The following is a 24,295-nucleotide window of genomic DNA, read 5'->3' on the forward strand; positions in this document are numbered from 1 at the left end:
GAGAGAGAGAGAGAAACTGTGGCAAATAGTAACAATTATTGAATGGAGATATTGGGTATAGGAATGTTCATTGTACTAGTCTTTCAAATTTTCTGTTTGTGAAGTTTTCATGATAAAAAAATTGGTGAGAAAATAAAAGAGACAGTGACAGAGTTACCTAACTTTAATAGCTTCCAGGTTTACTAATTCATTTGGCACGTTATGGCATAACTATGTCAGCAAAACCAATTTCAACAAATAAATGAGAACTTTCTTCTTAATTTACTGAATTGATTACAATAGGAAGAAAATTATTACAGATATAATAGTTGAAGAATTAAAATAATTTCTTTTTCATCTTTATATGGTTTATTTTACGTATAAGTAAAATTTGATTAAAATTGTAATCAATCAAAATATATAATGTATTTGGTGTTCCTATTTTAAGAAATAAGGATAATTTCCTATTTGTTTTATGAGGCACAGGCACTTAATAGAGTAGACTTTATTAGAGTGGATAGGACAGAAAGCATGTTGCCGTTATTTCATTTCTTAATAGTTTTAAAGAATAAGGAAAAAATAATTATGTTCTAGTTTATTTTCTTATCTTGACTTGTATCTCCTGTTTTCCTCAAAAAGTCCTCTTAGTAACAAACATGTAGTTATGCTTTTAAGATATATACGTAGGGGAGGAAAACTTTTTCCTTTACCCTTCTAGGTTCTTTTGGCTGATCTGTTAATTAAATTGTTATAAGACATTAACAGGAGAAAATCAAATTTAATTATGTACATACAGGAGCCTCAAATAGATATGAGAGGGTCCAAGACAGTCAGGCAGTTGAGGCTTATATGACATCCTGAGCTAAGGAAAAGAGGGTAGGGATTTGGCACTTCAAAGGGAAGGAAGACAATCCACAGGAAAATGGGAAAAGCAAATATTTGGTAAACAAATATTTGTTCTGCCATGCAGAGACACTGGGACACAGAGAAGAATTTGAACAAATAGTCCCTGCTGAGCTCCTCCTAGGTTACCACACCTAGCCCATACTCTTTGTAATTATCTCTGGTGATAGCTGTCTTCCTGGACCAGGCCCTCCAACTAAGTTCTTTTAGGCAGTGAAGGGGGAGGTAAAAAGCTCTTCCTGAGTCCTTCGAAATTTGATTGTCTTCAGCTCAAATAATTTACATGCCAAAGAGGCACATTTTGGAGAGACTCCTTCTGAACTCCTTCAGTAGTTATAAAAATTATCTATACAGTATTAATAGTACAAATGATTAACTGAAAAGAAAAGTAAAAACATATTCCCCAAATCCGTATCCCACAGCAATATAAAATTCTCTGAGTAGCCTGTATATTTCTAAAAATTGTCAGTTGTGAGTTTAAAAAAAAGCCAAAACTTTATAACTTAAAATCATAACCAATAATAAAAATAACTCCTTTTTTAGAGTAGTTTACATGTACAGTAGGCTATTATCTTTGTTTAAATAATATCAACCTACTATTGCTGTGAAAAGTTCTCCATTTTATATTATATACGAAATATAAGCCATGTGATAAGTGCCAATCCTGTGTCAGTAAGGGATAATCAAGTGTTTTATAAACTCCTCTCCTTTGAGAAGTCCAGTTTGATTTTCAAGAAAGCATTCAGATTTGGAGTGTGTATGTTGTTGCAGCTGGGGTGTAAATTTAGTTGTCATGTATTTATTAAGAATTTACTGTAAGAAGTTGTGTGCATATGGTGTAAAGGAGTTCATGTTCTATTGGTAGACATGGTTGAGAAACAGCTTTTTTAAAGATCAAGCAATATAGATGCCACTGGAATGCTATAAACTGTGACAAAAGAAGGAGATATCACTTCTAGCACAAAAGTGGTCAGGAACAGTCATGTTTATGATTTGTAGAATGTTTCTAAAGCAATTTAGAGATCACCAGAAACTAATTTCTAGGAAGTGACTTGCCTAAGCCCATATTAAGAGCTAGTTAGTCACAAAAACAAGATGAGAATACAGATCGCCTGAATCCCAGTCAATTGTTCTTTCCACTCACCACAGAGTTGTAGCATTTGAACCAAGCTCTGAAGGATCAGGATAGAGAACTCCAGTAGTCAATGATGGATGGAGAAAAGAGAGAACAATTACTTCTCTTTCCGTTGAGTGTCTTGAGAAATCATAATAGGGAATTGAGAACCGCTATTGAGAATAACAATATACAAATAAATTATAGTAGATGTTCTTGTTTTTCCTTATAACAGGGTTTATATGAGGAAGTAATGTCAGAGAAGGCTTTTCAAAACCTAGGTTAGAATCAGGTACGAAGCATTGAGAATGCCATTCTAAAGATTGTGGATTTTATTCAGTAGAAAACAAGGAGCTGTTTAGCGTTACTTAAGCCTTTGTCAAGTACAAGTTCTAGTTGTTTCACTTTCAGATATAGCCATTACATATTTATGGACTAATTTTTCAAGGTCCATTTACAATCAAATTTTGACTTCCATCCCTCTGGGCATGCATCAGGTAAACATACTTTTAAAATGTACGTATAGGGAAAGTCTTATCTATAACCTGTCCGTCTGGTGTCTAGTAACCTCAGTAGATCCAAATAGCAGAAAACCCAGAAATAAGAGATCAGATGAAAATAACTGCCACAAAGCCTATCCAAAGAAGATAACCGGGAGCTACTCTTTCTTGGGTACCAAACGTATTTGACTTAATTTTATCCATAGAGTTTGACTATCTATTTTTCTTTAGCTGGATTTTAGGAATTCTTAAAGTTTGTTCTAGGTTAAAGAGAAGAATAGGAGGTCTAAAGAGAGGATAACAAATAGCAAATGGAAAGGAGATGTAGATGAGGGAGCCAGTTCCTGGGTACAGAAGTAGACTCATTGACAGTGATGAAAAGCTTCAGTGAATAAAAGGAGATAAACACAGATGGCCATAAAAGAGTGAGAAGTTAATCAAGCCAGAAGAGCCCAACAGTTTAGAGTCATTTGTAGGGGCAAAGAGATCCTGAAAGTAAGATATATGTTACAGTACAATGTAGTAGTGATTGTTCATAGCAAGGACTCTGCATCATACAGAACAGTTAAATTACATCTTGAGTTTAGAAAGGAGAGAAAAATGAGAAATGTCTTGGAAACCAACTTGCACACAACTATTAACCCTTTAAGTACCAAATTAAAATTTCTGCAATCTAGAAAATCTACTTATCCAGAATACCTATTTTTCTAATTGTCAGGAATAAAGCATAATTATATTTGTATATATTATCTGTCCTGTTATTTTAGTGTGTTGTAAAGTCAAATACTGAGAAGCTAATCCACATCAGACTCATCTAATGAAGCTTTCACGTGGATATTTTGTAAGAAACATACTCTGTCTCTCCAGGTCTCTATCCCCTTGATTCTGAACTTGTTTGTTCACTACATAGAAAGGTTATTGTTATATGCTATGTGTCTACCTATGCTACAGTGGGTACATTCTGAGGGAAAAAAAGGAGCAAATGGGATGTCCTGAAACTATCACCATCTTTGGCACCAAATAGCTATGTAGCTTTAAACAAGTCACCCTAACATCTCTTTGTAGGGAGTTCATAAATAGTTTCATGAGGTCCCCTTTCAATTCTCAAATTCTAAAAAGCCAGTACTGAGCAAGATTGGCCATAAAGGAAGTCTTTCCAGAGAGGTCAGATGTAGTTAGTAGAAATAGAATATGTTAATGAGGAGACAGGAAAATAGCCAAGAAGGAATAGTCAGAGTATTCACAGTATTGCAACCGGAAGAGTCACGTGGCAAGAATACAAGTTGGAGCTCAGCAATTGGAGCAGAGAACCCAACTAAAACTGAACTACCTAGTCACTGTGTCCATTTTCCCAAATTATAGAGCTCTTGCTGACATTGATGATATTAAAATGAGTTTTTAGCAAATGAATAAACAGCAGAGGTGGCAGAACAAACGGTTTAAGCAGCTCAGCTTGGAAGAAGGTCTGGGAAAGAGTTTAAAAAGAGTTTGTGCAATGGACAAAAGGCAGATCTTGAAAGAATGAACTTAGGTAAAAATTAAGGTTGTATAGAGCCTGCAAGATCAGAGACAACACAGGTACTCCAGAGCTGTCGTTTCTCTTATTGTGGTTTTAGGTAGCGCAGATAAACTAGCCAAGAATCCACTGTACCACGTCATCACCACGTGAGAGGAGCCCCAGAACAAACAAGAACAGCATGATTTCAGTCACTTGCCGTTAAAGCAGCTTCTTTCTTCATTCCCCTGTCTATTCTGTGCTGCCTCTAATTTACCCAAGTGTAAATTAGGCTCTCCTAAGAAGAACCAGTTTTTATTCCAACTTCAAGTGTCTACACTCAGGATGTGCAATTCACGGTCAGCTGATAAAATTTAAATTTGGCCAAAGAAAACCTTAAATGGCTTAGTATCACTCTGGTTTAGACTCACAGATCTTTTATGTTTGGCTGAGTCAAAACCAGGGAAATATTAAGTTGAGTAAGATTTTTCTTTAGCCAAATTTGGGTTATATCATCACAAGCTTAAGAAATAGGAGCCAGAATGATGATTTTTAATGAGCACTAACAGGTCATGTGGGCTGACAAGAGAAGCAGGCAGAGAAAGTACATGCTCAGCCTTACTGCAGAGTAGTAATAGCGATCTTTTTCAAGACCTTTATCTGCTGAGTTTTTGTTTTTGCTGCTAACAAAGTTGTCGATATAGGGCTCTGAAACATGTTTGCGTTTTTTTAGTCAAATCATGGATGTTTATAAAAGTTGTTTTCCTTTTCCAATATCTCTATTTTACTTCTACTGTCAATTTCAGTTTTTATGTAAGATTTGCTTAAACTTAAAAAGCAATAATTAGGGGGCTGGCCCTGTGGCCGAGTAGTTAAAGTTCCATGCGCTGTGCTTCTTTGGCCCAGGGTTCACGGGTTCAGATCCTGGGTGTGGACCCACTCCACTCATCAGCCATGCTGTGGAGGCATCCCACATACAAAGTAGAGGAAGATCGGCACTGCTGTTAGCTGGGGGCAGATCTTCCTCACACAGAAAAAAAATAATTAAAATTGATACATCAGCATTACCCTTGCTATTTCTTTTGCTTTTATCCATCCACATGATACCAGCACAAAGCCCTAAATTTAATGAACTAAAAAGTGTTTTTTTATATTTGCTGTATTCCTGAAGTGTTGAGCAAGGTCTTTTCATCCTGCAAGTCCAACTATTCCAATGCTGTAACTTCTGGAATCTCCATTAAGCTTCACAGCCCTTGGAAACTCCTCTATCAGGCCTCACGAGGTCCTGCCCTATACATGTACACTTCAATATTTGGACAAAGATTAAAAGAATCCCAGTGCAGTTTTCTTGAGCTCCTTCTCTGCAGCTCTCTTCTCTCTAGTAGTGTGTCCCACACATTCCACTTGCTTTAGTATCCTGAACTCCAATCTTTTTTTTTCTCCGCCCAGTGAGGTAGCTACACTTCATTTGGGTTTAACTTCACTGTGTTGCACTTTGGAAAATACGACCCAACAGAAAACTGACAATCAATTATTTTTTTCAAGATATTTTCCAATGTCTGTTTTCCAATGTCTGAAAATAGATAAAATATATAAAGCAGTTTGTTTTATAGTAGTTTACAGAGGAAGGATAAGTGTGACATTCATTATTCCATTGTGGCTGAAACCAGAAGTTTATTGAATTGATTTTTTTTTTTTTGATAATTGAACTTTATTGAAAATCTTTAAGGAAGTGGGGTTTTTTTGGGCTTTTTTGTTTTTTTAGGAAAATCAGCCCTGAGCTAACATCTGCTGCCAATCTCCCTCTTTTTGCTGAGGAAAACTGGCCCTGAGCTAACATCCGTGCCCATCTTCCTCTACTTTATATGTGGGACGCCTACCACAGCATGGCTTTCCAAGCGGTGCCATGTCTGCACCCAGGATCCAAACCAGCTAACCCCGGGCCACTGAAGCAGAACGTGTACACTTAACCACTGCGCCACCAGGCCAGCCCCTGTATTGATTTTTATCTTAGTGGCTTCTTAATGTTTTTTTTCTTCAGTGGATTAACATTTCTTGGTGTTTGGTGATACAGTTCCAGAAATGCCACATGGAATTTATTAAGCTTCTAGATACTAGCTCATTTTTATGCTTTTCTATAAATATTTGTAGAATCAGCAATAAACTTTATGAAGTTCCTATTTTGAGCTCCCTGTTATAAGAGAAGCTGGAGAGTAGTATACCAGTGTAATATAAGAACAGCATAGGGGCTGGCCCCGTGGCCGAGTGGTTAAGTTCGCTCCCTCCGCTGCAGGCGGCCCCGTGTTTCGTTGGTTCAAATCCTGGGCACGGACATGGCACTGCTCATCAAGCCACGCTGAGGCAACGTCCCACATGCCACAACTAGAAGGACCCACAACGAAGAATATACAACTATGTACCCGGGGGCTTTGGGGAGAAAAAGGAAAAAAATAAAATCTTAAAAAAAAAAAAAAAAAAGAACAGCATAAAGGGGCCAGCCCAGTGGTGCAGTGGTTAAGTTTGCACATTCCACTTTGGCGGCCACGGGTTCGCCAGTTTGGATCCCGGGTGCAAACATGGTACTGCTTGGCAAGCCATGCTGTGGTAGGTATCCCACATATAAAGTGGAGTAAGATGGACGCAGATGTTAGCTCAGGACCAGTTTTCCTCAGCAAAAAAAAAAGAAGAAGAAGAAGAACATCATAAAGACTTTCTTTTGACTTCAAAGAGTTTTCACATCCCTTCAGAAGACAAAGCAGGCAGTAGTTACCAAAGAGATGATGGGTAATAAGCAGTAGAAATTGATGTTGGCTGGATAACAGTAATCCAACATTTAATGACCCATGCACACTTTGAACTCTTTACATAAATTATCTGATTTAATCCTATAAACAATGCTGTGAGATAATATTTTCATTTTCATCTTAAAAATGAAAAAACTGGGGATTAACAAGGTTAAATAAAATATCGAGTACAGATGAGAGCTACATAGCTATCCAACTAGAGTATTCTGTAGGCATTTAACAGTGTAGACTTGAAGTTTTGATACAAGGACAGGAATGGAGAAATTTGCAATATTGTCAGCACTCATATACTTCTTTGTGCTTATACCCCAATTTCTTCCCATGCAGACTATGACATTTTTCACTAGCTAACTGTGCATTTATTAAACATAATATCACATATCTGTTTCTACTTTACAGAAGGAAATTCTGGAACAACAGCAGCAAGAACGAAACGATAACAATTTTCATGGCATTTGTATGTTCTGCAGTGAGGAATTCCTTGGAAATAGGTTTGTCTTTACGCATGTCTTTAAGTGTTACTGTTCTTCCTCTGAAAACTCATCAAAACATCCATAGTGGTTATATAAATTGAGTTCCATGGATTGGCTCAGGACTCTTTCATATATCAGCAGTAATTTTTTTTTAATATGCGTAACATCAAAGATGGACTGTAGTTACTCTAGGCAGAGCAGGGGAATAGATTTTTTAACTGCCGAAATAGATTTGTTTAATGTTACGGGGATTCTTAAATTGGCTGGCAGGCAAGGCCATGTGCAACAGACTTCTACAGACACACCCTTCTGTATAAGCTTGTTACCTCTAAACCTTTAGCAGGTTTTGGTGTTTCACTTTTGGATATTAAAAATGGTAAAGATCTAAGGAAGAAAAACTGGGGGATTGGGAGTTCTGTCACCAGCCCCAACTGGTCCAAAACCAACTGGTGTACTGTCATCCAATTCTAACACTGACTTAACATCAGATTCTATAGATTTAAGGGCTTCATTCCCAACGAGATCTCCCCCACTTTAGACACCAGCCACAAGTTCAGGGGTTCCCCAGGACACCTGCACTTTTGACCAACTCGCTACAAATTCAGAGATTCCCACCAGTAACTTGCATAGGTTCAATAGTTCACTAGAATGACTCACAAAATTCAGGAATGTACTATACTTACAATTACAGTTTTATTATAAAGAATACAGATCAGGAAGAGCCAAAAGAAGAGACATACAGGGCAAGGTCTGGAAGGGTCCCGAACCGGAGCTTCTGTGCCCTCTCCCTAAGGAATCAGGACACATCACTCTCCCAGCATATCAATGTATTCACCAACCAGGAATATTCACTGAACTTTAGTGTCCAGAACTTTTAATGGGGCTACATTATGTAAGCATGATTGATTAAATCATTTAACTTAATCTCCAGCCCTCTCCCCTCTCTGTAGGTCAGGCTGGCTCAAAGGTCCAGCCCTGTAATCCTGTGGTTAGTCTTTCTGTTGACCTGAAGCTATCTAGGGGTCCACTATGAGTCACCTTGTTGGCGTAACAAAGATAATCCTATCATAGAGAAATTACAAGGGTTTTTAGGAGCTCTATTCCAGGAACCAGGGACAAAAACCAGACAAATTTCCTATTATACAGTAGTGATATTTATAAATGTATATTCACTTAAAAACAAGTCATGAAATTGTAACCTCTAGGAACTGGAAATAGTTTTAGTGACAGCATACAGTGGACAATCAGAAAAATATCATCTTCTGCCCACTTTAGTTAAAAAAAAAAAAAAAAAAAACAGCTTAGCACAGTAACTGACATTGTTGTCTAAAAAACATTGAAAAGGAGAGGGTAGCTACTCATTTGAATTTAGAAAAGGGTTTGGTTAAAGCGTTAATGTTTAAAACACCCATGATGAAGATTTGATTCTCATATAGATCAGTTAGCATAGAGAAAAATCTGTGCCACGGTCACTGGTTATGCCTCTAACTCTGTCCTTCCAGAGCTTTCAAAGAGCTTTATGGTGATGGGAGTGAAGACCAAGTGTGAGAGTTGTTATGGATCAGTGAAAACCCACCTACTATCAAAAGTTTAGCCAACATTGTTATTGACAACCTTTTAGCAGGATATCTCTGACTTTAGGTTAAGATTGTTATTAACCTAGCGAGGAAGCATGTGATTATTGTTAGGAATCCCTAGTATTGACATATAAGAAGCTGCAAATCATATTTTTAAGTTCTCATGATAAATGTAGTATTGATATGATTTAAATATATGTCCATATGATATTAAATTCTGGTAATATTGGTATTTCAACCTACTGAACATTGGTGCTCCTCTAGCTCCTAACATAATCCTCCTCTTCTTCTTTTCTATCTGTATCTGTATTCTCTGAGTGGGATCACATGGGAATTAAGTGAGCTCCTCAGTAGTCTTGATTGACTATGTCAGTGTTCTCTAATAAATGAAATTTTTTTTTTCATTTTGACATTGGACTTTTAACTTTTTCTTGTTTTTTTTTTTTTGAGGAAGATTAGCCCTGAGCTAACAGCTACCATCAATCCTCTTTTTTGCTGAGGAATACTGGCCCCGAGCTGACTTCCATGCCCATCTTCCTCTATTTTATATGTGGGACACCTGCCACAGCATGGCTTGACAAGCGGTGCGTAGGTCCGCACCTGGGATCTGAACCGGGAACCCTGGGCTGCCAAAGTGGAATGTGCGAACTTAACCACTGCGCCACTGTGCCGGCCCTCAATAAATGAAGTTTTTAAGAAATTAATCAGTGACAAAGATAAGCAGCATCTAGTTTTTGTAAAATGTCCCCTTTCCTTCTGCAGTTCTTGTTTATGAAAAGGTCAGTTTATAATAAAAGATTAAAGATACAATCTGATTCCAGCTAGGCACTATGTTAGCAGTGTTTTGGGCTTATGTTTGTGTCCTCCCAGCCTAGAGACATAAAAAGAATAGAAAGATGAAGGAAGTAGATAAAGGATGGGATAGAGGAGTAAATACTTTTTTGTTATCCTACATCTACTCTTTCTCCTATATCCTCTTGACTCTGCAATGTATAAAGCTATTTCTTTTAACCGGTTTGTGTCTTTGAATCTGAAATGGGTTTCTTGTAGACACATATAGTTGGATCATGTTTTTTTATCCAGTCTCCTAATGTCTGCCTTTGATTAGAATGTTTAATCCGTTGATGTTTAATGTATTTACTGAGAAGATGGGATTTACTTATACTGTTTTGCTATTTGTTTTTGTTATGTTTTAGGTCTTCTTATTCCTCTCCTTCTCCATTACTGCCCTCTTTGTATTAAATAGATATCTTCTGGTGTACCATTTTAATTTCTTTGTTTCTTTTACTGTATTTTTTGAGTTGTTTTCTTAGTGGCCCATTCACCATTCACTACAATTCACTGGAGATTACAACTAACATGTTAATTTAAAACAATCAAGTTCAGGTTAATACCAATGTAATTCCAATAATGTACAAAAACTTTGCTCCAAAAATCTTTCCCACCCCTTTGTGCTATTGTTATACAAATTACATCTGTATGCGTTGTAAGCTTATTAGCATGTTTTATAATTTTGGCTTTATGCAGTTGTCTTTTACATCAGATATGGGAAGAAAAGAGTTATAAACAAAAATTCATTCATACTGCCTTTTATATTTGACTATGTAATTACCTTTACTAGTGTTCTTTATTTCTTTATGTAGATTTGAGTTACTGTCTAGCATCCTTTCATTTTAGGACAAAGGACTTCCTTTAGTTTCTTGTTGGGTAGATCTGCTATCACTGAATTTTCTCAGTTTTTGTTTATCTGGGAATGTCTTGATTTCACCTTCAGTTTTTGAGAAATCATTTTTTTGGATATAGAATTCTTGGTTGACAGTCTTCTTCCTTAAGCACTTTGAATATGTCATCCCACAGCCTTCTAGTTTCCATGATTTTTGATGAGAAGTCTGTGTTAGTATTATTAAGGACCCTGTGTGCATGATGAATCACTTTTCTCATGCTACTTTCAAGATTCTCTCTTTGTCTGGGTTTCAGCAGTTTTTGTCTTGGTATGAGTCTCTCTGGTTTATTCTGCCTGAAATTTGTTGGGCTTCTTAGATGTTTGGGTTAATATGTTTCATCAAATTTGGGAAGTTTTCAGCCATTATTTCCTCAAATGTTCTTTCTGCCCTTTTCTCTCGCTCCTTGCCTTTTGGGAATCCTATTATACATATGTTGTTAGACGTGATGGTCTCTAATGCTCAATTTTTCCTCATTCTTTTTTCTTCTATTCCTCAGACTGGAAAATCTCAATTGACCAATCTTCAAGGTCGTTGGTTCTTTCTTCTGCCAGGTCAAATTTTCTTTTGAGTCCTTCTAGTGAATTTTTCATTTCAGTTATTGTACTTTTCAACTCCAGGATTTGTTAGGTTTTTAAAATTTTCTATCTTTTATTAGTATTCCCTCTTTCGTGTGATAAAATTCTCATATTTTTCTTTGATTCTTTAGGCATGGTTTCCTTTAGTTCATAGAACATATTCATGTTAGGTGATGTAAAGTCTTTGGTAAGTCCAACACTTGGGCTTCCTCAAGCACAATTTCTATTGACTCCTTCCTTTTCATATGAATGGGCCATAGTTTCTTGTTTCTTTGTATGTCTTATAATTTTTTGTTGAAAACTCAACATTTTAAATAATATACTGTGGTAACTCTAAGATTCAGATTCCTTCTTTCCCTCCAACTAGGGGTTTTTGTTTGTTCTTGCAGTTTGTATATTTAGTGACTTTCTTGGACTAATTCTCTAAAGTGGGTTCTTGGGTGTGTGTGGCCACTGAACTATCTGCTTAGTTAAGTTCAGTGTTCAGCTAATGATAAGACAGAGATTTCATTAAATGCCTTCAACCAGTATATTTTCTGCCCTTTTCAAGGGGCTCGGTATGTGGCTTGAGGGACACCTTCAACACTGTCAGCTTACAGCTCTGCCCTAGTCGTACTACTTGTGGTAGAGTCTCACAGTCAGCCAGAGGTCAGAGGCTAGGGTCTTCTCAAGTATTTCCTGCACATGCACAGCCCTGCATGTGTGCATGGTCTTCTAGATCCCTGGGAGTATGTTGGAACTTTTCAAAGTCCCCCACGGATATCTCATTCCCTAGATTTTCGGCCAGCCTATTGTTTACCCTAACTGGTATTGCCTCAGGCAACTGTAGTGTTAAACTTTGTAGGGAAATCTTTATTCCTACAGTGTAAAGAGGGAAAAGTATTTGAGAAGGAAAAATACAGTAACTTAGCTCCCATCTCCTAACTTACGGACCCTAGAAACCAGGCCTTTAGGCCCCAGAGCGATCAAGAGCAGAACTGGTCTCCCATGAGTACATTCATTGTGACCCTTGAAGACAAGAGATCCGGATGCTACATAGACTGGAAATTAGAGAAACCTCCCAACTCATGCATACCCCTTGAGCCAGCTGTTATTTATGACCCCCATCCTGGTACAATCTAGGGTCTGGATCTTTGGCCTGGAAGTTCTGGGCAGGTATAACTATGGCTAGGCTACTTGAAGGAGTACCTCCTTGGATCCAGAGTCACTGTACCCTGCCTCATCACAGCCTTGGGGGTGGGGGAAGTTTCCAACCCTCTGCCTTACACCTCCTGCCACTCACCCACCCCACCCCACCCCCTGCAAGAGACTCCCAGCTCTGCTTCCACCTTGACCCTTCCACAGACTGGGCCTCAGGCCTAGAACCCCTGGGAAAATCCAGCTGTGTCTGTGGACCCAAAAGTCACTTGGAAGTACTCCACCAAATATTAGTTTTATTCAAAGTTATCAATGACAAATGGGCATATTAACTATGAGATTGATAAATGTGTCTCCAACATAGTAAAAAAAAAAAAAAGATCAGCAAACATTTTCTTAGAAGTAGTTGCTTTATTTCCCTTTCTAGAGGGGAAACAACACTAAAAACAATTCTTTTGAGGCCAGCTACATGTCTAAATAAGCTAGATAAACCGTATAACATGTCACTATACTGTCAATGGTATGTGTACTAATGAGTTCCAAAAACCTATCACCTTTATTTTATGAACTAAACTTGTGATAAAGGCCCAATAGAATGTATTTTACATATAGTCTTTTTTGCTATGTAAAAGTTACATAAATTAAAATTTTCCTTTTTGGCATACACTAATCAATAGGCTGGTCATTCTGTATCCAGGTTATCATAACCCTTACGTGTAAATAGATGTGTGAACTGTGGGTTCCAGGTCTGTCCAATGATAAACTGACTAAATGTCTATAATCCCAGGTCATAGCAGGTCATATTTCTCTTGGGCAGTCATTGCTTCCTCTTCCTCATGATGAATTAGAGAAGTAGGCAAAGCATAGTTTATTTAATAGTTTAAAGGACAGAAACCCAATTCACCTGTGCAGAGTAACCCTTTCCACTGGCAGATAGTGGAACAAACTTGGACTCTCTTTAAAGAACTGGTGTGACTATATATGTACTTAGATACTTTGTAACATATCACTCTTTTGTAGCCCAAATGTGTGTTTCCATGTTTAACACTTGCTTATACTTCTAATTAGTGTTGTTATCATTATACAAATGCTATTCCTGACTTGATTTGTTCCTAGATGATTTATAAATAATACACATTGCTTGAATTTCTTCCTAGATCTGTTCTTTTGAACCACATGGCCAGAGAACATGCTTTCAACATTGGATTGCCAGACAACATTGTTAATTGCAACGAATTTCTATGTACATTGCAGAAAAAGCTTGACAAGTAAGTACTTTTTTAAGGAACATGACCTGAAGCTATTTTAATCTTGGACTTTGTTGTGAATTTTTAAAAATTAATAATTAGAAGTAATTAAAGAAATGGAATTTTCTCATTTCTCTTGTTGGAGGAGTTCTCATTTTGTCTAGATCATATTGCCTTTTGGTGCTTTTTAAATAAAAGTGTCATATATACAAAACAATGTACATAACCGTGTAATGTATGTTACATGGGATACGAAAAATATATTCAATGTCTAGCCTAAGACATAGAACATTATTAATTCCTTTGAATCTCCCTTTCTGCCTTTCCTCATTAGTATCTCCCCAGAAAACCACTGTTCTTAATTTTGGATTTATAATTCCTTTCCTTTTCACTATAATTTTTCTACATATTTAGTAAAGTAAATATATTGTCAAATTGTTGTATGTTGTTCAGCTTTATGCAGGACATAACATACTGTATACATTCTTCTGCCTTTTAGTATTTAACCACGTTTATATATCGTAATGCTCTGCTTTTCCCAAGGTCATATTCTGGCAACCTTTGGTATCTAGAGCTTTACTTAGAGAAATAAGGAAAGAAATTCTCTGGGTCACCAAAATGGCTTTCAAAAATCCATCCAATTTTCTTTCTAGGAAAGGGCACAAGATTTTTTGTCTCAAACCTAGTTTTCTTCATTTAAATATAATACTAAAGAGTGTGGTATCTCAGCCCACAACATTTGGAGCAGTAACCTTAAAAAAGAAGTATCAGAAGCAACCTAAGTGCCTGTCAACTGATGGTTGGATAAAGCAGATATGGTATATATATATATATATATATATATATATATATATATATATATATATATGCAATGGAATACTACTCAGCCATAAAAAAGGATAAAATCGTCCCATTCACAACAACATGGATGGACCTTGAGCGTATTATGTTAAGTGAAATAAGCCAGATGGAGAAAGACGAACTCTGTATGACTCCACTCATACGTGGAAGTTAAACATATAGACAAAGAGAACTGATTGGTGGTTACCAGGGGAAAGGCGGGGTGGGGGGAGGGCACAAAGGGTGAAGTGGTGCACCTACAACATGACCAACAATAATGTACAACTGAAATTTCACAAGGTTTTAAACTATTATAATCTTAATAAAAAGTTTTTAAAAAAGTATCAAGTGATATAAATCAATTATAAAAAGTTCTAAATTCAAATTCTGGTATCAACACTATGTTAAAACAAGTCCCTTCGCTCTTTTATTGAATGACCCTTCATTTATAAAATAATACCAAATGTGCTAGAATTTGGTAGCACAAAATTCTAATTTGTGCAATAATGAATATTCCTAATCAGCTTATCGCCTATAAATTGGTTACTGTAAAAGCATATAGTTATTTCTGTGGCATAAGAAATAGTTGAAAGGCTGTTTAGTAGAGTTGAAAAAAATTCAGAACTGAAACAACAAATTTCATTCATTTAAGAGTTTTCATGTAGAAGGGAGATTAGACTTAATCTATGTGACTCCAAAAAGTAGAACTCTAATGATTGTTGGGTAGATATGACTGGCAGTATCAACTGTCCAGTTTAGGAAAAGAAAGACATTTTGTTAGTAATCTGTTTAAAACTGTTAATTACTGCCTCGTTAGGTAATGAATTCCCAGTCAGTGGAAATATTCAAGGAGAGAGTACATGAGAATGATAAGATAGTAGTAAAAGCTACCATTTATTGAGCGCTTAACTGTGTGCTATGAACTGTGCTAGATATTTTATTTATATATGTTAATTATACAGAGATACTTTATTCATATATACAAAAATTACACATATATATTTTTTGTGTAGATGTATTAAATCTTCAATATATAAACTATATATGCATATATATGTATAAGTAATCATAAAAATCCTCTAAAATGTAGGTATTATCTTCACTGTAAAGGTCAGAAAATGAATGACAACAGAAAGGGCAAGTAACTTAACCCAGTCACATAGTCCCATAGCTAGTAGGTACTGGAGCTGGGAATCAAACCCTGAAAGTCAGCTCAAAGGATATGCCAAACCATGGACAAATTGTTATACTCAGTGGAGGTAGCCAATGCTAGTTATCATTATAATTATTTGAAGAGCATACCTATATTTTCATTTTTAGAATAGGTAATTTGATTAGTAAAGTACCAAAATAATTTTTGGATATTAACTATCTTTACACAGTTTTAACTACATAGCAAAGCTGGCCAACTTAGCCAACTACAAAATAAACTGTAGCATGCATCCTACAAAGCCAAATGAATAAAGTGAGAGGAGTTCTGACAAGGATGTCACATCCCATTTGAAGATTCCCTATGACCTAAAATGAATAAATATAAGACTTCAAGAAAATAAAAGACTATTTCAGCTACTATCCAAGAGACTTCTTTAATCTATCAGTGTTTATGTATTTATTTTAGCTTGCAATGCTTGTACTGTGAGAAGACCTTCAGAGACAAAAATACGCTTAAAGATCATATGAGGAAAAAACAGCATCGGAAGATCAATCCTAAGAACAGAGAATATGACCGATTTTATGTCATCAATTATTTGGTAAGGCTTTCTCTTCATAATTTAAAATTTGATTGCATTTCTGCAAATAAAAATCTTTCTAAGAGCCATCTAATATTTAAACAAGCAGTTAGTATAAAGGTCAAAATGTAACTGAGGGATACTTTCAAGCAGTGATTAGCTTTAAAATGGTTGGTTTACAAAGTGTTACTTAATTTGATTTGTCAGATGTTTATATAGTAAAAATGACGTGTCTCAGGGCCGGCCCAGTGGCACAGTGGTTAAGTGCGCACGTTCTGCTTTGGCGGCCCCGGGCTCACTGGTTTGGATCCTGGGTGCAGACATGGCACCGCTTGGCACACCATGCTATAGTAGGCGTCCCACATATAAAGTAGAGGCAGATGGGCATGGATGTTAGCTCAGGGCCAGTCTTCCTCAGCAACAAAGAGGAGAATTGGCAGCAGTTAGCTCAGAACTAATCTTCCTCAAAAAAAAAAAAAAAAAAGAATGACGTGTCTCTAGAACTCACAGTGATCTTGACCAAAAAAAAGATGAATGTAAAGCTCTTGGATATGCACACACTCTTCCTCATTTATTGTGTTATCTATTACCTTGAGGGCAGAGACTTTTGTGTTCTATTCAAAAAGCATTTGTTGACCTCTGGGTGTGCTAGGTGCTGGATAATTATCTATTCTAGATAATTATTTAAAAACAATCTCAACAGATGTTAGCTCAGGTGCCAATCTTTAAAAAAAAAATTTTTAATTAAAAAAATAAATAAAATAACAATCTCTTAATTCTTCCCCTCTCTCCTTATTAAAGAAAAGCTTCCCTTGCCCACAAAAAAATATATCTTTATTGTTCTCTTGGGCCAGCTTATTTTTCATGGAAATTTCAGAGAAACCAAGTTATTTCACTAGGCAAGAGGACTTTTGTTTGTTTGGCTAGTAGGATGGACTAAGGAGTTTATTAGGTCAAGAATTTTAAATACATGGAAAGAACTCTTTGCCCAGAAACTTCACTACCAGTTGTTGACTTCTGTAGATTACAGTCCCTTTGATTCAGTTGGAGGCAGGTGTTGCTAGGGTGGCATTTGGAAATTTGAGTGGATTTTTGATTGACACAATGACTGGGGAGTGCTACTGGCCCTGCCCCCAATTGCCTGATTTTTTAGGTGTACACAACAAAGGAGGGAAACTACTCCTCTAAAGAGGGGGATTAAGTAACTCTCCAGTGGGATTGAAAGAAAGATGGAGAGTTCTATTTCTGATAGTTTTCTTTTTTCTTTCTGTTGAGGAAGATTAGCCCTGACCTAACTTCTGTCCCAGTCTTCCTCCACTTTATATGTGGGTCACTGCCACAGCATGCTGACAAGTGGTGTAGGTCCACACCTGGGATCGAAACCTGCAAACCCAGGCCACTGAAGCTGAGCGCACTGAACTTAACCACTACACCTTGGGGCCAGCCCCTCTGGCACTTTTCTTAAGCAAATGGAAACTGGTATTTTCCTCTCTGTATGAATGAATTAGAATCCAAAACCATTGGCCACAAAAAGCATAATTGATTATAATCAGCCATTTTATCTATTGGGCAGAAACAAGCATATCCTGAATTATATTGGAAATCTCTGCTCTAGGGTGGACTTTTTGTCTGTTCTAACTAATCCTTATAGTGTTAAAATAAAACTCCCCTTGAGGGGCCGGCCCTGTGGCCCAGTGGTTAAATTCACGAGCTCTGCTTCGGCAGCCCAGGGTTTCACCAGTTCAAATTCTGGGTGTGGACATGGCACCACTCATCAAGCCATGCTGAGGTGGCATCCCACATGCCACAACTAGAAGGACCCACAAGTGAAAATACACAACTATGTACTGGGGGGCTTTGGGAGAAAAAGCAAAAAATTAAATCTTTAAAAAAAAAAACACTCCCCTTGAAAAGCAAGTTTAGCATGTGTTTCAAGATTGGCTCTTGAGAGGTTGCATGGTTTGCTACAAATGTTTTACAACTAGCTAAAGGCAAAGGCACCCTTTGAGTCCTTCACTCTTGAACTTGCTCAGTCGTTAATTCCCTAGAGCAAACACTGCTTCAGGGCTCAAGCCAGACCCAATAAGGAGTGGACTTCAGTGTTAGCTCTGAGAAATATTCAGCTACTGCAGAAAGCTATGGAAGAATCTAATAGTACTTTCTTCTGGGCTCTTTTAAACTAACATTCAAGAGCTTGGGGCTAGTGGGACATTATATACCTGGAGGTGTTTACCTTTTAGAGGAGACCTCAAAGGGACTGCTCACTCACATTGTTCTGGGACTTTTAGGAAAGTGTGATACTTCATTCCCTGAGCATCAAGTAGTGCGACTGTCAAAACTGAAATTATCTGGGGGGGCCAGCTGTCTCTAGATGCGCATGTTAGATTATACTGCCCAGAGTGCCCAGATCTGATGCGCCATGAATCATGGCTTGAGAGAAGTGCTTCAAGGGAATGTACAGGCTTTGATAACATATAAAAATGAAAATTAAATCACTTTAAGATAATATTGATAGAATTTTTTTTAACTAGCAGCATCTGAGTGCTTGATATGTGTCAAGCACTGTCTTAGGTATTTATATTAAGTCATATACTCTTAACCACATCCCTATGACGCAGATTTTATCATTATCCCCATTTTATAGATTAGGAGCCTGGGGCACAGAGAGGTTGAATAATTTTCCCAAGATCACATAGCTGGAGCTATTTCCTTAATCTCTCTCTGCATCAGGTTCCTTCACTTTTTTCTCAATTTTTACAGTTGAAATAATACTAGTACCTACCTCTTACACTTCAAGTTGAGTCTTTGATCAAGTAACAGTGATGAATTCGTAATGATCTGTTCACCCTTCCTTGCCTATTCTCTTTTGCGCTAGAAACTAGAAACTGAGCCAAGTTCAAAGCTGACTTTAATCAGCTCTTTAAGGGCTCTGGCCCCACAACCTTAGCCTTCTTAGCCCTGTGTGCTTTCAGGCTGAAGTAAATAACCAACAACAATAAGAATGATTTTTTTAAAAAACTAAAATGTGTTATGATGCCTTAGCATTTTGGAAATGATGTAAACTTACCTTTGAAAAGGATTGAAGAAGCTAATAAAGTCCCTAAAGATGTGTAGGTGTCCTAACCCAGAGAAGTGCTTACCAGAGATGCCCACCGTAATCACAGTCTAGGAATATTGTCATAAATAAAAGGTATACTAATACATAGAATGAGTATATACAAGATTGTTCCAAATACTAGTAGTGTGAAATTAGAGATAAATGAGGGCCAAAGGTTTCTCAGCATCATTTTAGGTTTTTAGACCCCATTAATGAAAAATATTTAACATGAAGAATAAAATATTCTAAAAGTTAATTAAGCAATGAATAATAGTATTACTTTATTTTTTTTAAAGGTAAAAATAAACCACAAAAGAATGAGAGGCATTCACTGTTTATTCCTCTGAGGGAAAAGGCTGACATGAGTGCATGAATGTGGGCAAAAGAGAGAAGAATTGGTATATTAGTAGTCAGTGTCTGTCTATCCATTTCTCACATCCTCTTCCGTGCAGAAGTAATTTCATTGGCTTCATACATTCTATACACATTTGAGTGCCTGCCAGGTACCAGACCCTGGTGGAACAGAAAGACAAATATTGCAGATAAGGTGGTTGATTTGAGTCACTACTCTCAAAGAGTTTAGAGGTTGGTATGAGAGACAGACATGTAAGCACATTAATTTCAACACCTGTAATGGTGTGTACAAAGCTGAAGTTTTGACTTCTTCTATAGTAGTATATGCAGTAATTGAGTCATGCACCCATAGTTTCTTACCTCCACTTTAAACAGAATCTCCAGACCTGCAGTGATGGAAGCATCCAGGATATTCCTGGCAAGATGCACTCTAATAGTCATAAAAGGTGGGAGAGCCACGGGACAAAGAGGCTGTTTCTGGTTCTCCTCTGAGCTCAGCAAATTGACAAATTCCTTTTTCCCTCCTTAGGTGAGATAATTTCCATGCTTAATAATTCATATCAGTTTTTGATTCATAACAGACTTGCAAATACATTAAACATCCTTTGTATAGTCCAGATTATCTGCTTAAAGTTCTTTCTTTGTTCTCACAAACAAAAGGGTTCATGGATAGTGAGGATGCTTAAGAGGACAAGGTCCTAGGCAGTTTCACATTCAGATACTCCTGCCTCAGAGGGCAACAGACTGCATTACATCATCATCAAAACTTCAGCTACATATTCCTAAGGGGCTCATGTTCCGAGCACTGAGTTTTTCTAAAGGGAACTGTTTTTACAGTGGTTTTATCATCTTTTTATTTAAATTTTTATTAACATATACGGAGCCATTTGTAACAAATGTAGGTTTTTGCCCTGTTTTTCATAGTTTTGCTATAGTTCTCTCTAATGAAATTATTTACATTTAAAACAGCTCTATCTCTCTGTTTCTAATGGATTTTTTGTGTAGCACATGTAAGTGCGTGTGTTTTGGGGCAGAGAGGTAGTGGGTGAAGGGAATCTTTTTTTTCCATGGTTTTTTCCACCCTCTCATTGATCATAAGCCATCTGATGCAGGGGTTTGAGAGGGTGTTCTGAACATCTTTACAGACATGCCTTCCAAACTTTGTTTTTCTTGCATTCTTTGCTTTCCTGACATGATTCATTAGCAGGCACAGAGTCTTAATTAGAGACTTATGTGCTTTTTTTTCTCATTGGGTCTTGTTCCTGTTATAAATCATGTGTTTAACTGTACAAGGCAGAGCCCACTAGGAAAGTCTGGATCACTGTCACATGCAAATCACATGTTCCCTAATGTACTAATGAACACAGTGTTCCATTTTCCTCTCAAGTGGTAAATGGTTAGTGCTGTTTTACCTAGCTAAATCCCTACGTATTGTACTGAATACTGAGAAAGTTGCCAAGTGATGCTTTGAGTTTGAAAGTTTGACCGTGAAAGACATTTTTTGTCACTTTTGGCTCAAAACATTTATTGATAAGCAATATTTGCCCCTATCATTGAGAATGGTAATACCACAGATGGCCCATCCTTGAGTAAAATCTTGCAACAATATCCTTAAGTCCAAGTCCAGAGAGACCAAGTATTGCATGAAACATTTAATTCATCACCAAAAGTTCCAGATAACAAGGATCCTTTTGGCAGTGTTGAGGCCATTCTTGGGTCCGTAATGAGGTTCAGACACTTCATGATGACTCTGGAAAGTACATTATAGAGTCCAAATTAACAGTCTCTAATGACATTATGGTAAATCCATGCATGTCTGAGTTTATACATCATTTAACTGATAAATAATGACAGCTTCAAATTCTCTCATTAAGTCGATGAATGATAGAGATTTTCTTTTTTTCCTAAATCCTAATGGCACTTGTAGTTCTTTGTTTTTGAATGTCCTCATGGACATTCTAGTGGAGGAGATGGATGGCAAATAAGGAAACAGATCACAAAATGATTGCAGGTGATGATCAGTGCTTTAAAGAAAAATAAAATGCCACAGAGGAATAGAAAGTAACTTGGAAGAGGGATATTGTTTTAGACAGAGAGTCAGAAAAAGAGGCAGAAACATTTAAGTAGAGACCAGAATGACTGGGCCATGCAGATATGTGAGCGAGCAGTGTTTCAGGCCGACGATTCAACAAGTGCAGAAGCAGTTGGGTGGAGTTGAGCTTGCTGTGTGCAAGGGATAGCAAAAAGACCAGTCTGGCTGGAGCGGACTGAGCCACAGAAAAAGTGGTGGGACATAAGGGATGGAGAGAGAGCCAGGACAAAGTCAAGAGGCCTTAGAGGCATGGCAAGGACTCTGAAGTTTATTCTAGGTGTGTGAGAAGCCATGGGAGGGTTTATGCAAGCAGGGAAATATCCTTTAGAAAGATCACTGTGGCTGCTGCCTGGGAAATAGACTATGGAGGACCTCAAATAGAAACAGAGTCCACCTGGGAGCATATTTCAGGGTCTCTGTCAAGAGGTATTGGTGGTTTTTTAAAAAGATCCCCGAGAGATTCTTATGTGTGTCCAATGTTGAGTAACACTGGTTTGCATTTAAGAGAAAAGAATTTGGTTGAAAGGATATTGCTGCTTCTCCAAAAAGAAAAACATATTAAAAGCATTTTAGGATATATATCCTCCTTATCGCTGAAATAACAGTTTTTATATATCCTACTTATATTGTTTTAAAACCAGTCAAGCGTGGGTTTTTTGTTTGGGGTGTTTTGTTTTGTTTTTGAGTTCTGTGTCTGTTTTCTCTCTCCTTTCCCCTCTTCCACCTCCCCCTCCATCTCTCTAATCCCTCTGTTCTTTCTACAAAGGAACTTGGAAAATCGTGGGAAGAAGTTCAGTTGGAAGATGATCGGGAGTTGCTAGACCATCAGGAAGAGTAAGGCTTGTTATCGCTGCTAATTAATTACAGGGTTTTAAGAGTAGAAAAACAGTTCCTTCGTTTGGTTTAAAATTATCATTCTGGGGAGACAGAATAAAGAGAAAGAAAACCTCTCTAAGCCGTGTATCCTTTCATGTAATGTAGCAAAAACGTGGATTCAAAATAACTCTGACATAAAAATCACTAAAGCAACTGTTATTCTGACTAAATAGTGTTTTGCCATTATAATTGAACACAGAGGTGATATATAATTCAGAGAAAAATACCCTCCAAAGTGCTTTGTTCACTCGATCGGTCCCCAGACCTTGAAGTGATAAAATCTTTGAACTCTCCATGCTGCTTGTCATTGAGTAGAGAATATAACTCAATTGAAGTTAACCTTGTTCTCTGTTCTTCTCATTGGTGACCGACTTAAAACATCCACAGCTTCTATGCTTGAAATTATAAGCTTGCAAAGTGTTCTTTTCAACCTACAAGGATTCCCTATTATTCCTCCTCTTTTCATTCAAAGCTGTTCAACCTTTTCTCTCCTGGGATTTTGATTTTCCTGGTTTAGGAATGACAAGAAGTTGGCAGTATCTCAAAAAATAAATGCAAGGAGGGGAAAAAATGGCAAAAGGGGTCTTGTATGCTTTTTGAGTTCTCTATCTACCACCAGATTTAATACTTGCCCCATTTAAAATGATTAGTATTTCCCACATGAAAGATATACTGTTTGCCTTTTTTAAATGCATTATTTGTCATGCAGAAATATACTCTCAGCATCGCACCTCACAGCATGTGCACTTTGTGCTTGTGGTTAATGAGAGAGAGCATCACGTCTCCCGATATGTTTCCTTTGCAAATTAAACCTAGTTGTCTCAGAAAGACATTGCATTGATTCTGTAGTGAAATAGCTGCTCAGAAGAGAGGCAAATATAAGAAAAGGGAGCAGCACCTGTTCACTATTTATATTAATTTCATGGTGCTGCTTTGAATTTCAAAAGCTGTATCAAAAAGTCATAATATGATATGACAGTCTTTACAAAAATGTCAGAGTTGAAAGAGATTGGCAGGGTTTCCTACGGAGGAGAAAGTAATACCAAATCATTGTGCAGTACACCCTCTTAATGAAGGGAATCTCCATGTCTGCTCTTTTCTTTTTAATACAGTGACTGGTCTGATTGGGAAGAACACCCAGTCTCTGCTGTCTGCCTATTTTGTGAAAAACAAGCAGAAACAATTGAGAAATTATATGTTCACATGGAGGTGAGATACTTTTATTCATTTGAATTTTGTGTTGTTCTGACATGCGGAAGCTGATAATTATTGCAATCTTACCAGCTTATACCTTTAGTTTCTCAATCATTATCCCATTCCTAAAAGTGCCATAAGCAAAACAGAAGAGACAGGCCAAGTCCATTAAGGAGAACAGGAACTCAGGGCAATTTAGTACAATTGACTGGACCTGGGTGAGCTGTTAATGTGGGATTTCACAGACCACTGATGCCATCCCACCTTTGAGAGGCTTATGACATAATTCTAGCTTATAATGTGGGATCTGCAACCATGATTAACAGTACCCAGGATATGGACACATTCTGAATTTTTTTCCAGTGCTTCCTGTGCTGGTGAATAAGGAGAACAAGAAGGGAGAAATTTACCATTTATAAGGCCCGTGGAGAAAATGGCAGGGGGAAGTGCATGGAAGTAGAGAGGGTACAGGGTATGGTCTTGCAGCTGGTTTGGTTACAAGGATTTGGAAAGAAGAAATTTAAGGGCATTTCCAGTTTATGCTTTCCCTTTTGGATGCCATTTTTATGTTATAATGAAGCTTG

At 37.2% G+C, this 24,295-nt stretch overlaps 1 protein-coding gene across 4 annotated transcripts in view; it reads left to right on the forward strand.

Annotated features, from left to right (window-relative positions):
• ZNF277 (zinc finger protein 277) overlaps nucleotides 1-24,295 on the forward strand; it is a 118,343-nt gene that overhangs the window by 84,991 nt on the left and 9,057 nt on the right. For all 4 annotated transcript variants that reach the window (XM_070617604.1, XM_070617606.1, XM_070617605.1 and 1 more), the window contains exons 5-9: nucleotides 7,195-7,286; nucleotides 13,439-13,549; nucleotides 15,987-16,119; nucleotides 22,408-22,475; nucleotides 23,630-23,726. In XM_070617604.1, coding sequence (XP_070473705.1) covers nucleotides 7,195-7,286; nucleotides 13,439-13,549; nucleotides 15,987-16,119; nucleotides 22,408-22,475; nucleotides 23,630-23,726 — 501 coding nt within the window. The remainder of the gene's footprint in view (nucleotides 1-7,194; nucleotides 7,287-13,438; nucleotides 13,550-15,986; nucleotides 16,120-22,407; nucleotides 22,476-23,629; nucleotides 23,727-24,295) is intronic.

The sequence above is a fragment of the Equus przewalskii genome, chromosome 4, assembly GCF_037783145.1.
Source record: "Equus przewalskii isolate Varuska chromosome 4, EquPr2, whole genome shotgun sequence".
NCBI classification, from domain to species: Eukaryota; Metazoa; Chordata; class Mammalia; order Perissodactyla; family Equidae; genus Equus; species Equus przewalskii.